The sequence below is a fragment of the Elephantulus edwardii genome, unplaced genomic scaffold (genome assembly GCF_000299155.1).
Source record: "Elephantulus edwardii isolate Elephantulus edwardi_28Jun2011 unplaced genomic scaffold, EleEdw1.0 scaffold00087, whole genome shotgun sequence".
Taxonomy (NCBI): domain Eukaryota; kingdom Metazoa; phylum Chordata; class Mammalia; order Macroscelidea; family Macroscelididae; genus Elephantulus; species Elephantulus edwardii.
Genome location: NW_006399837.1, coordinates 70,162 through 83,485, shown reverse-complemented (window position 1 = coordinate 83,485; position 13,324 = coordinate 70,162). Strand labels below are relative to the sequence as shown.

Here is a 13,324-nt window from a genome sequence, read left to right as displayed (position 1 = left end):
GGGTGGGAGTCAGAGTTATTGTGTATAGACTTGCTTGAGTCTCAGGCAACTTGATGGCACATAACAACAACTAGAAAATTCTAGATCAAGGCATACAGACTTCATTATGAATTGCCTCTCAAAAAAAAAACCAATTCTCACCACTGGACAAATAGGCAACATCATAAATGGAGAAAAGATTGAAGTTGTTGATGATTTCCTTTTATTTGGATCCACAATCAACAGCCTTGGTACCAATAGTCAGGAGATCAGGAGACGTATTGCATTGGGAAAGTTTGCACTTGGGGACCTCTCCAAATTATTCAGGATCAATGATGTCACTTTGAGGATTAAAGTGAACCCTGATTCAAGCCATAGTGTTTTCAGTCACTTGCAGTGCATCTGACAGCTGGACAATAAGAATTGATGCCTTTGAGCTGTGGTGTTGGAGAAGAGTGCTGACTATCCCATGGACTGCCAAAAGAATAAACAAGTATGTCTTGGAGAAATTGCATCAGAGTGCTCCTTGGAGGTAAGGATGATAAAACTTCATGCCTTGCATACTTTGGACATGTTGCTAGGAGAGGCTATTCCTTGCAAAGGGACATAAGGCTTGGAAGGTGGAGGGTTAGCAAAAGAGAAGAAGACTCTCAACCAGATGGATTGACACAGGCACTGCTGCAATGGGCTCTAGCGTAACAGAGATTGTGAGGATGGCACAGGATAGGACAGGGTTCAGATCTGATGTTCATGGATAGCTATGGGTCATATTTAATAGCACCTAACAACAATTACAGCTGGAAAATTTAAGATTGCATGTCAGAGCTTGCATTGTATCTGGGGGCAGTGCTCTATTATATGATTTCGTGGATTGGAAGGGAAATTGGAGCTGAACTTTTCAAAATCGATCAGGGTAGAGGTCTGGAAACCTAAAGCAAGGCCAAACACCCTTTTGCACTTTTGGTGAAAGTTGTGGACACTGTCTTTTGAAAAGAGTGTACACACACACACACACACACACACACACACACATTTTGCATGTAATTTCCAACTGCCTCTCATCAATGCCTCTTGATGTTCGAGAAATTGATTCATCCATCTTTGGCTAGAACAGTACATAGAAAGAGAATCGCCAGAAGTGCAAACAGGATTTAGAAGAATCCATGGCACCAGGGAGATCATTGCTGATGTCAAATGAATCCTGGCTGAAAGCACAGAATATGCCAAGAATGTCTATTTATTCAATATTGACTTTGCAAAAGCATCTGACTATGTGGATCATAACAAATTATGACAAACATTGAGAAGAATAGGAATTCCAATCGCTTCTCGGTCTTTTGGCTAAGCTCAAGTGTAGTATATGTTCTTATCAGAAAAATAGGAATTCCAGAACACTTAATGAATTGTGCTCATGTGACACCTATACTTAGACCAAGAGGCTATTGTGTGAACAGAGCAAGGGAACACTACATTGTTTAAAATTAAGAAGGGTGTGCATCAGGGCTGTATATCCTCTCCCCATACCTATTCACACATCTATATGCTAAACAAATTATTCAAGAAGCTGGACTCTATGAAGAAGAATGTGATATCAGGATTGGAGGAAGGGCTGACTCATCAATAACCTTTATGCAGATGACACAATTTTGTTTGCTAAAAGTGAAAAGGACTTGAGTCCTTGCAGCAGAAGAGCAAACAATACAGTCTTCAATATGGATTGCATTTCAATGTCAAGAAAACAAAAATTCTTACCATTAGATGGATATAGGCAACATCATGACAGATGGATAAAAGATTGAAACTGTCAACAACTTCATTTTGGATCCAAATAAAAAACTCCTGGTGCCATCAGTCAGTAGATTAAGAAACATGCTGCACTGGGAAAGTCTGTAGTTGGGGACCTCGCCAAATTATTGAGGAACAATGGTGTCAGTTTGAGGACTATGGTGTACCCGATTGAGGCCATGATATTCTCAATAATTTTCAATACATCTGAGAGCTGAACAATAAATAAGAATGACAGAAGAATTGATACCTTTGAACTATGGTATTGGAAAGGAGTACTGAATATCCTGTGTAGTGTCAAAAGAACAAACAGATATATCCTTGGAAAAGTGCAGCCAGAGTGCTCCTTGAGGGCAAAGATGACAAAGCTACTTCTCATATACTTTGGACAAGTTGCTAGGAGAGGATATTCCTTAGAAGGGGACGTCATGCTTGGGAAGTTGGAGGGTCAGCAAAAGAAAGGAAGACCCTCAAGCAGATAAATTGACACAGTGACTGAAGCAATGGACTCAAGTGTGCCAGGTGTTGTGGATGGCACAGGATAGGACTGGGTTCAACTAGGATAGAACAGGGTTCAGATAGGAAAGGAGAAGGTTCAGGTCTATCGTTCATAGGGTCTTATAGGCCATCCTCAACTTGACGGCACCTTCCAAGAACAGTAATCCTTGGTTGATTTATTATTTCAGTGGATCTTCCTTTGGCCTGGATTACAGGTTCTGTGCTGCTGGGAAAAACTCAGAAAGCAAAAGGGCGATTTGTTTCTCCTTTGTCCTTCTTACTTTTCTTGCAGAAGCAGGACACCTTCAAAGGAAACGAGCAGAGAGTAAAAGCCACATAAAGGTAATGCACGTGTTTCAGTAACACGGGGTCTTGCTGAGTTATGCCAGTGGTTACTGTAAGCAAATAGTGATGTGGTTGAAGAAAGGGAGCATTTCCTCAAACCTGGTTTCCAAGCACCTTTCCCGAGTGGTGAGTTTCCTGGTTCCTAGATGACACTCTAGACCTTGTGTTCAGTCTCAGTCCTCCTGCTGTGTGTCACCTCACACTTGCTACAGGGGTTGGGAGCAGACGCTGTCCTCTGTGATCTTGGTGGCCCTGGCGAATCTATGCTACTGCTCTCCTTTTTTCAGGTCCTTCTTATTTCCGCTCTGCTCTCTTTTGAGCTCCAAGGTGTGGTGGGAATCCTGGCGTTCCCAGAGTACTCCCTTTGCATCTGTTCCAGGACCTGGAGAGCAGATGCAGCAGGGACTCACCATGAACTCCACATCGTACTGGGGCGCCAGCACAGTGACCACCCCCGCCCTGAAGGACAGCACTGTGGTCATGCGAACCTGCAGCAGCACCAGGGCATGTGTGAGGACGCATCTGGGGTGGGCTACGGTGGGCGGCAGGGCCAGGCTGGGGAGATGGGTGGCGGGGTGGCGAGGGTGGGAATGACAGGCTTTGACTTCCCAGTATAAGCCCAGAACTTGACCTTGTATAGGCTGAGCACCAAGCAGACTGAAATGGTGGAAGCTGTGAGGGATACTGTGAGGCAGCCCTGGGGTTGGGGAGGGCAGGGGAACCTGGGGAGGGAGAGGGTGGTCAGGGGAAAATGGGGAGGAGGTGGGCAGGGGAAACTGGGGAGGGAGTGGTCAGGGGAAACTGGAGAGGAGGTGGTCAGGGGCTGGTAGGTCCATTCTCTCCTCTGTGGGCAGTTCTTCTGATCTTCAGCCCTGAAGTACTTTGTATAGTCAGTGTTTACTATTTGCAACTCTGACTCTCTCTCCAGTGACAATATAGGGATGATTGAAGTGTAGGTTGACTATAAGGTGTGACTGTATGTTTGCTGGGGTTTCTGGAAGTTGGCAGATGTGACTATGGGCATGATATCCCTGTGGACTGGGCATGTGGGAAGGCATCTCGTCATTCACGTCTGTGCCTTCCTGTGTGCCCTTAGATCCATCCATTCCTTGTCCTTTCCTGGCTTTGCTCTGAGCTGTCAGGAGAGTGGAAAGTGGGAAAAAGAAAGAAGGGATTTCCCTTGCCCCTTTCCGGCTTTTGGCTGTGTCTCCATAGTGGATGCATCTGCTCCTTGGCCCCACCTCCCACTAGACCTATCTCTGAGCTCTGGAAACCCTTTCTCTTCCTGTTGTCGCTCTAACCTGGATGTGTCAGAAACTTCTGCATGTTGTTAACGTCGGGGCTACTTCCCTAGGCCCTGGTTGTGAATGTAATTCTCTGCATTGAATTTCCTGGTTTACGCACCCAGTGACATCTGTACTTTCGGATGGACTCTGAGTGATGTACCAATTAAGTTTCTTTGCTTGTTTTTGATTGTGGTGAAAACACACACACTAACACCTTGTCAATGCAACAGTATCCACTGACAGTGCATGGAGTAGTTGACGGGCAAATGGGTATCTTCCTTTCTCCTGCCAGATAGTTAAGGGAGAGGAGAGGGAACAGTGGGGTTCCTGCAGTCTGGAAACTTTTTTTTTTAATAATTTTAATGAGCATTTACAGTGATTTTGGATTTCCATTCATTCATTGCTGCACTTCTCTCCCTCCCCATCCCTCCCCCTCCCCCAGTTCACTCCTCTCTTTCAAAAGTAAAAGAAACACTCCTTCGGTATCTGGGACCGGCTGTTCCAGCTTCCAGCTAGGAGAGGCTCTCCCGAGGAGGAGTAGGATGGGAGGTGGGGGTTATAACCAGAAGCTGCACCCGAGGAGACAGGCATCTGAAGGTGTACTGGGGAGGAGACAAGGCCGTCCTAGACCGTATTTCTGTGCCAGACAGAACTGCTGGATGGAAAAGCTGAGAAAAGGAATCTAGCTGGAAATACATTCCACTGACTTGTATAAATAATGCTTGACCCTAAAGCCTTCTTACCTCTTTCCAGAGCATCCCCTGGGGTGAGACGTGGTGGAATCCCTTGCTCTTTGCAAGGGGACACAGTAGTGCAGGACAGGGTGTCTTTGCCAGTTCTGAGTCTTAGATTTCTCCCCACTAATGTGCCCTTTTGCATCCCCTTCTTGACGACTGAAGCAACCCTCCAGCACCAACGAAGTTCAGGAGAACGTCCCAAAGAAGCAGAGAAAAGTGAAGAAGAGAGTCATGTGGGGTGTCCAGGTGGCTGAGGAGCTGTGCTGGAGGGGCTGGGAGCTGGGGAAGGAGATGACCAGGATCCTGAATCTGAAAAACCTATCCCTGACCGTGGAGAAGCTCACGTACAGGTACCGATGTGAGGGCTGGAAGGGTCAGGGACTCAGTGCCTGCACCCTGAGCTCTCAAACCAGGAGCTCCTATGATACTGTCTAAAATCATTGGTGTAAAACATGCACAATCCCTATGATCAGATTGAAGAACGATTAACAACAATGTCCTTGTTTTGTCCTTTTATTTATTTGAGAGAGAGTTTACAGATCATATTGATTTTTCATTCACATTACACTTTGTTCTAGAACATAAATACATTCTCACTGGACCATTCATTCATATGTTACAATATTAGTTATCGTTGATTAATGTAATTAATTCATCACAATGTCTAATCAACCTCATATTATGTATTGCCTTTCTTTCACCTAATTTATCTACTATTTTTTTTTTTGCTTAGTGTTAAAAGTTTTTTAAATTCAAGTGAAGGCGTCTAAACCATATTGATTTTTCATATAATCATTCATAGACTTTTTGTTTTAGAGCATAAATTACCATTGATTAATGTGATTAATTGATTACAATGTCTAACCAACTCTTTATTATGTGAACATTAACGTCTGGAAGTTCACTGTCCCCATTATACATACCTCTACTGTTGGAGTCCCTTGAGGTAATCTACCTGTGCTTGTATCCCTAGGGGATAGGGTTTCATTTTATCTCCTTGTGAACTTTGTAAGGAGTGCTGGCAGCGTAATGCGTCATGCATTAGGCTGCAGATTAAGCAGAGTGATTAGAATCCAGGAGTTGCTCCTCAGGAAAATGCTGGCAGAGTCTCTTGCAAATATTTAAAGCCTCAAAAATCTGATGGGGAGTGACTGTGAGTCAGGATGACTCGATGGCAGTGGAATTCCCTGCCTTTTTTTTAATTGATATTTTAATGACAGTTCATAGAGAACATGGACTTCCATTCATTCATTGTTACACATTTACCTCTCTGCCCAGCCCACCCTCCGAGTTCACTTTTCTCTTTGAAAAAAAAAAAAGGAAAAATCTTTCATTGTTATACAATCCCCACCCCCAGTCCACTTTACTATGCAGCTCTGATCCTGGACTATTGTCATGTGAATGATACCTAATCATATATTCCTTTTAAGCAGTTCTCTCCCTCATCTGTTTCAATGTAGTATATATTATTTATCCCCTCTTTTCTTAGTTTCTCCTCAACCCCCCTGGTTTGTTTTTTTCTCTTTTTTTTTCCTTTTACAGCTCCTTAATTTTGGATGATTTACATTCCTCCCTGGGATTCAGGAGCTTCAGATCCTGAATTTTCCACACTTTATCATTTGAATGACATATTGTCTTTAATAAATCTCTTTAATGCCCTTTAACAGAGATGTTTCTTTACAACAGAAGAAAGCCTAATAAGCATAAATTTTCACTTTGTGGACTTCCTTATCATCACATTCCCTGTGTCTGTTGTAGTAATAGAAAGTATTGTCCCTTCTCTGCAGTTTCTTCACATAGCCTGTCTCCGGCCAACGATCTACCATAGAAACTTGTTTCACTTGTTTATATTCAATCTCATCTCTATATCCTGCTTTTTGAAATCAGTACAGATTTTCGATCTCTTCTGACCACTTTTTGGCACGACTAATTGATTTTGGTTTTGCATCACAACTAGCCATGGCTGCAGAAGTCTTTTTATCAGTGATTTTCTCTTCACTATCTTGTGGCTGGGGCACAATGGTTTCCTTTTTCCATTTTCTTACTTGCTTAGAGTCACTCAAAGCACTGTCATCCATTTACTCAAGTCATTGTGGTACACTGTCCTGAGAACAAGGACCGCAATGGCAGGTCCGGGTCTGGGGGCGGGCCACCGGAAGGGTTCCCCCCCCCCCCCGTTTTATAACAAATATTCAGTATTTTTGTCCTTTTGTGACTGAGATATTTTACTCAGCATAATGTCCTCCAGGGTCACCCATTTTGTGTAATATTTCATGAGTTCCTTGTTTTTCAATGCTGCATAGTATTCTGTTGTGTAAATATACGACAACGTCTCTATCCATTTGTTTGTTGATGGGCATTTGGGTTGTTTCCAGCTCTTTGCTGTTGTGAACAACGCAGCAATAAACATGGGTGTGCATATATCTGCTTCGGTGGCAGTTATGATTTCTTTGGGGTATATCCCCAGTAGTGGAATTGCTGGGTCAAATGGTATTTCTATTTCCAACTTTTTGAGAAGGCGCTATATCACCTTCCAGAGTGGTTGCAACCAGGCAGAGGATTTTTTAAAAAGGACTTTCATATATATACATGAAACAATGTGATATTCTTTTGTAATTCCTTTTTTCTCACCTGAGTTTGGGGTTCATCAGTGATATTCTGCAGCAATCATTTGCTCCTTTGCACTGCAGTATAGTATTCCAAAATATGCCTACCATAATATACTTATCAGTTCTTCTTCTGTCTTGTGTAGATAATGCTGTGCATTGTTCACAGAGTAGCACTATTTTCAACATCCAGATATACATCTCCAGTCGCACAGATGCAAGAGTTTTTCCTCAGATATAGGTGATGCATACACAGGAGTGGAGTTGTTGGGACTTGGGATGCTTATGTGTTTTTTTTTCTTGTAGATAAAGCCAGATATTTTCAGAAACCAGCTATTACCCATTTGCATTTCCACCAGTGTGTCTGAGAGTTCCTAGCCCTCCACATCCTTGACAACAAATGCTGTTGTCAGACTTTAACATGTTTGCTAATAATGAATATGGTACATATATTTGAAAGATAGTGGTATTCCCTGGACTTTCTTGTATGTGTATGGATATTATTCTGTCAACTCACAACATTTCAAGATGTATCCATAAATTACTTTTTAACTATGAAAGCAACCCCACTTTTCCTCACCTTTTCATCTCCTGCCTGGTAGATCATATGATTGTCTGATTCAAAATGTTCCATGCCAATCCATCTCATTTAGCCCATCTGTCAATATATGTGTCTTCCATTTCTTTCCTTGGTTTTAGTTTTAAATTCTAGTTGATAATGGAAGCAGGAGTGGCATATACTTCCTAAACAGCATGCCTCTGGAAACTCTGTGAACTTTGATAAATGGCTGTGGTTGTGGAAGGGCTCCAGGCCTTTTGGTCATGGGGTCACTATGAGTCATGCTTGACTCGATGGCAATCAACAACAATAACAGTTGATAATGAGGTTGAATATTTTTTCACATGCTATTGACATGCAGTTTTCATTTGTGAAATCTCTGTTCAAGTCTTTGCCCATTTTTTCTCTCTCAGATTGCCTGTTTTGTTAATGTCGGCTTGATTTGTAACAAGGTCTTCTCTTGAATACTAATCTTTTGCCAGTTATGTGTTGTGAACATGACACTTGGCTTTGCCTCTCTTTGTTGTATCTTGTGAAGAATAAACATTCTTAAAATAAAAATAATGACCACAACAAGATAAAGGTAAATAACCCAATTGAAAAATGGGCAAAGGATATGAACAGACACTTCACCAAAGAAGACGTTCAGGTGGCCAACATGAAGAAATGTTCAAAATTCCTAGCTCTAAGAAAGATGCAAATCAAAACAACTATGAGATATCATCTCACCCCAGTAAGAATAGCAATTTTTAATTTTAACAAACAGCAAACAACAAATGCTGGCGAGTTTGTGGAGAAACTGAAATCCTTATTTACTGTTGGTGGGAGTGTCAAATGATGTAATCACTATGGAAGGCAGTGTGGCGCTTTCTCAAAAAGTTGCAAATAGAAATACCATTTGACCCAGCAATTCCACTACTGGGAATATACCCTAAAGAAACCATAACTGCCACCCAAGCAGATATATGCACAACCATATTTATTGCAGCTTTGTTCACAGTAGCAAAGAGTTGTAGCAAAGTGCCCATTAACAAATGAATGGATAGAGAAGCTGTGGTATATTCACACAATGGAATACTGTGCAGCATTGAAAAACAAGGAACTCATGAAATATTATACAAAATGGATGACCCTGGAGGACATTATGCTGAGTGAAATATCTCAGTCACAAAAAGACAAATACTGCATAGTGCCACCGTTATAAAAGAAGACTGACATAGGGGTTGAGGGGAGACTGAGAAAGAGGAGATAAGTAATGTATACTGCATTGAAACAGATGAGGGAGAGAACTCTTTAAAAGGAATATATGATTAGGTATTATTGTCATGACAGGAATCCAGAATGAAGGCAGCACAGTGGAGTGGACTTGGGAGGAGGGATTTTATAACAATTAAAGAATTTTTCTTTTACCTTTCAAAGAGAAGAGCAAACTAGGGGAGCAGGGGAGGGGAAGGGCAGGGAGAAAAGCACAACAATGAATGAATGGAAATCCGAAGTCTCTGTAAACTTTCATAATAATAATAATAAAATCAAGGTAATGGCATTTATCTATTGTTTTCTTTTAAGGATGGTGCTTTTTTTCTCTTGCCTAAGAAATCCTTCTGTACTTCTAGGTCATGAAGATATATTCTCGCGTAGTTTCTTATAAAAGCTTTGTAATTTTACCTTTCACATTTAAGCCATGTGTGTATGTGTGAGCGAGTGTCTGTGAGTGGTTTCAAGTAGGGATGGATCCAAAGAGATTTTTTTTCTTAATGTCCAGTTGTCCCAACACTGTTTATTGAGGTGTTTATACTTTCCCTGCTAATCTCATATACCCTACATATATATTGTGTCCACGTATGTGAGTCAAAGAAGCCCTGGTGGTCTAGTGTGTAATGTATCAGGCTGCTAACCAGAAGGTCAGCAGCTCAAAACCACCAATTTTTTTTCTCATTCCCCATGAGAAAAAATTGGACAGTCTCCTCCTACCAAGACATATAGCCCAGAAAGCCCAATAGAACCGACTTGATAGGAGGGGAGTAGGTTTGGTTTTGGCATGTAAGGGTCCATTCCTGGACTCTACTTGTTCCTTTGATCTCTACTTGTACCCACCAGCAGCTCTGTAGGATGGAGGACCTACTCTTGTAACGACCACAGCCTACAGAACCCTATGGGGCAATTCCATCCCCCTATAGTGACCCGTAGGATCACTCTGAGTTGGGATCAACTCAACACCCAATAGATAATACATCATCAACATTGTTATTTAATCTTGCATCAGTCTTGTTCTGTTCTATTTTCCTAGAAATATAATTATTTTATTGAAGCATTAACACTTATTGGCAGAGTTGTTGAAAATATGCTCTGACAAGTATTTTTTTAATGAATTGTGACCCACCAGGACTTGACAGCTCTGCGAAGATCTCTGCTGGGAAGGAACCCAGTACCTCCCTTCCCAGCCCTGGTCCCCCAAGCCAAGCGCCCAGGGATTTTGTGAAACCGAGGCAGCCCTCTCCCCGACTTTGTCCCCATTCACCTCCTCACTGAGCAGAGGTGCACACACTGCAGCTTTGTCCCAAGTGTTTTTATTCCGCACCCTGACGTCCTGGAGTAAGATCTGAGAGAAATGCAGGGGCCACAGGGGCCGTGTGAGCCCTGGTGATACAATGAATAAACACTCAGCTGTTAGTCAAAGATAGTGGTTCAGACTCACCGAGCACCTCCTTCAGAGAGAGGCTTGACCATGCGCTTCCTTAAAGATCATGGTCAAGCCCACTTTCTGGGAAAGTTCTGCTGTCATAGGGGTCACTGTGAGTCAATCACTCAGTGGCACCCAGCAATAACAACAACGATAACAATAACAACAGGACCTGGTGACAGGGCTCCCATGACTCCCCTCCGTGGAGCCATCACCAGAGTGGCTTCCTCCAGGGTCCCAGAGACTCCTGTCACCTCTCTAGAGTCCCCCTCAGCCCTTCCTCCCCATTTTGATTCCTCAGCACCCCTCCTGAACTGCTTCTCCCCGGGCTTTCTCCTGCAGTTCTCCCAAGACAAAGTTCTTCTCCACAGTTATCCCTCAGCCCATCTTACTGAGCCCAGGCATTACCTTCTCCCTCCCCATCTTCTTCCGGCCAGTGGAGAAGGTAAGGTCCACACAGTATGAAGAAGGTAGGGTGGGGTGGGGGAACAGGACAACTGTGACCAGTCACAGAACAAGAGGCGGAGCAGAGCAGGTGTTTCTCCCAGCACTCACGCTTTCTGCTGGCCTGCAGGACACCAGCTGGCTCTCAGAAGAGGCCTGGGCACTATTCTCCTTGGGCAGAGGGAATTTCTGGCCGGATATAGGGGGAGCTGTGGTTTGTGAAGGAGGCACCACATCTCTGAGACTTAGGCAGCGTTATTGACTGAGAGGGTGGGTGTGGCCCAGCCCAGCTCCTCCATCACCGCATCATGGGGTGGCTGAGGGCTGAGGTGGGATGCGTGTCCCTGACAAGCGCCTGCCTTTGCCCACCCCCCCTGCTCCTGATGCTGCAGAAGGAATACAACGACCAGCTGTGGTTTGAGAAAGCAGAAGGGAAGTTCTGTGTGAACCTGCGGGCCATGCTGCCGTGTCACAGGCTGAGGTGCCCACCATCCCTGCAGCTGCCCATGTGTGCCTTGGGGGACACGGCTGAGGCCTCGTTCAGCTTGGAAAATGTGGGGTGAGGCCCATTCTTTCTCATAGTGAGGAGGGTGCCTGGGAGCCAGAGAGCCTGGCATAACTGGGGCGGGAGCATGGTGGAGGGAGGCCTGCCAGGTCTCTCCAGCTTTCTGAAGCAGGATGGGCACCCCAGGAAGCCCAGGAGCTCTGACCTGCCCCTCACCTTCGCTCCCCCCTCCCCAGAGACCTGCCGACCTTGTTTAGCTGGGAGGACTCCAAACCCTTCCAGATGCTGCCTGCCACTGGGCAACTGGAGGTGGGCCAGGCCTGCCAGATCAAGGTGACCTACCAGCCACTTATGGCTGTCATCTACAAAGTGCCAGCCACATGCTGCTATGGGGTTGAAAACAGGCAGAAGACCACCATCCAGCTGCAGGCTGTGGGTGAGGCCCCACCTCACCTGTTGCCAGTCCTGCTCCACCTCCTTGGGTCTTAGAACCTCACTGGGGCCTCCTGCCCTGTTCCCCTCATGACCTCCCCACCCACCTGCCCTCCAATTGGCCCTGCCAGCTTCCCCTTCCTTAGGCTTGCAGGCTGGCTCTCCCTGGGGACATTCTTGGAGGGCTGCCCCACTGGGGTCCCAGAGGCACTAGCTGGTGACACACCAGAGTCCTCCCTGCTCTCTGTCCCAGCCAAGTGCGGCCAGCTGCTGGTGGGCATAAAGCAGAAGCGGCTGGAGGACGGGGATGGGGAGGGCTGCCAGAAGGTACTGCACTTTGGCTGTGTCCCCGTGGGCTGCACCGCAGAGAGGAAGATTGAGCTGTTCAACCCCTCCGAGGTTAGTGCCCTGGGGAGAAGCAGAGATGCAGGCCTCCCCCTCCTCCCGCCCCCCCCAGACCTCCTCCCCACACTTCAGCTTCCAGCCTTCTGTATCCACATCTGTAAACGACCCTCTCCTCTTAGCTGGGGCAGCCCCCAAAACACGGAACCCCAAGCACATCCCAAGAAGACAACAGATGCTCTCTGGGTGGTCCAGGTCTCCCAGCAGCACACACCTTTTGTGCTTGGAGACTAAAGACTGATATTTGAGACCTACTCAGAGGCAGCACCCTGGCAGAAAGGCCTGGCAATCTGCTTCTTTGAAGATTGCAGCCAGGAAAGCCCGGGAGCTCAGTTCTGCCCCATGACACAGTGGTCGCCAGGAGTAGGAATGAGCTCCTGGGTGACTGAGTTGCACGTTTTGGTGGCTGGGTGGTCGCAGGGCGGGCCCGTGACTTGGTGCCTTCTTCCTTTCGGTGGAGAAACCCCCCCCCCCACATACAGCCTGATGAAGGGGGCACAGGCTGGATACCAGCTGCCAGTACCCCCTCAGCTGAGCCCCTCCACATGACCCGCAGACTGTCCCACCCCGTCACCTGACTCTTCCCTGCCCCACCTGGCCCCGCAGGTGAACGTCCCCTTTCGCATCGAAGTGGCTCGGGATCGGGACACTCTGATCCAAGACCAGGCCTTTTTGTGTGACATGAGTCTGGGTGTTGTACCCCCAAGAAAGAAGGAGTACGTGTCTGTGCTCTTCCAACCCAAGACCCTGGACTCGAGAACTGTGGATTACATCTCCATCGTGCATTCGGACTGTACCTCCCAAAACCCGCTCAAGGTTGTGGGCTTCTGCAAAGGTAACTGGCGCCCAGGGATTCAGCCCCTCATGGAGACAGGGGCAGCACTACTCTGTTGTGTTAGGTGCCAGTCGATTCCAGCTCCTAGCGACCCTCTGCACAGCGAGGCGAAACCCTGGCCAACCCCACGCCATCCTCAGTCTGTGCTCTGCTAAGTGTGTCCTTGTCGAGGCCCCGCCTCAATCATCTCCTTGAGCATCTTACTCTTTTTCACTGACTTTCTGCTCTTCC

General features: G+C 45.8%; 1 protein-coding gene and 1 pseudogene across 1 annotated transcript in view; one reads left to right on the top strand and one right to left on the bottom strand.

Annotated features, from left to right (window-relative positions):
* Positions 1-3,018: 3,018 nt before the first annotated feature.
* CCDC108 (coiled-coil domain containing 108) overlaps positions 3,019-13,324 on the top strand; it is a 47,903-nt gene continuing 37,597 nt past the window's right edge. The window contains exons 1-7 of the mRNA XM_006890303.1: positions 3,019-3,117; positions 4,793-4,980; positions 10,818-10,920; positions 11,312-11,478; positions 11,661-11,860; positions 12,110-12,255; positions 12,865-13,093. Of these exons, the coding sequence (XP_006890365.1) occupies positions 3,019-3,117; positions 4,793-4,980; positions 10,818-10,920; positions 11,312-11,478; positions 11,661-11,860; positions 12,110-12,255; positions 12,865-13,093 (1,132 nt within the window). The remainder of the gene's footprint in view (positions 3,118-4,792; positions 4,981-10,817; positions 10,921-11,311; positions 11,479-11,660; positions 11,861-12,109; positions 12,256-12,864; positions 13,094-13,324) is intronic.
* LOC102872711 lies at positions 6,325-6,591 on the bottom strand (annotated as a pseudogene).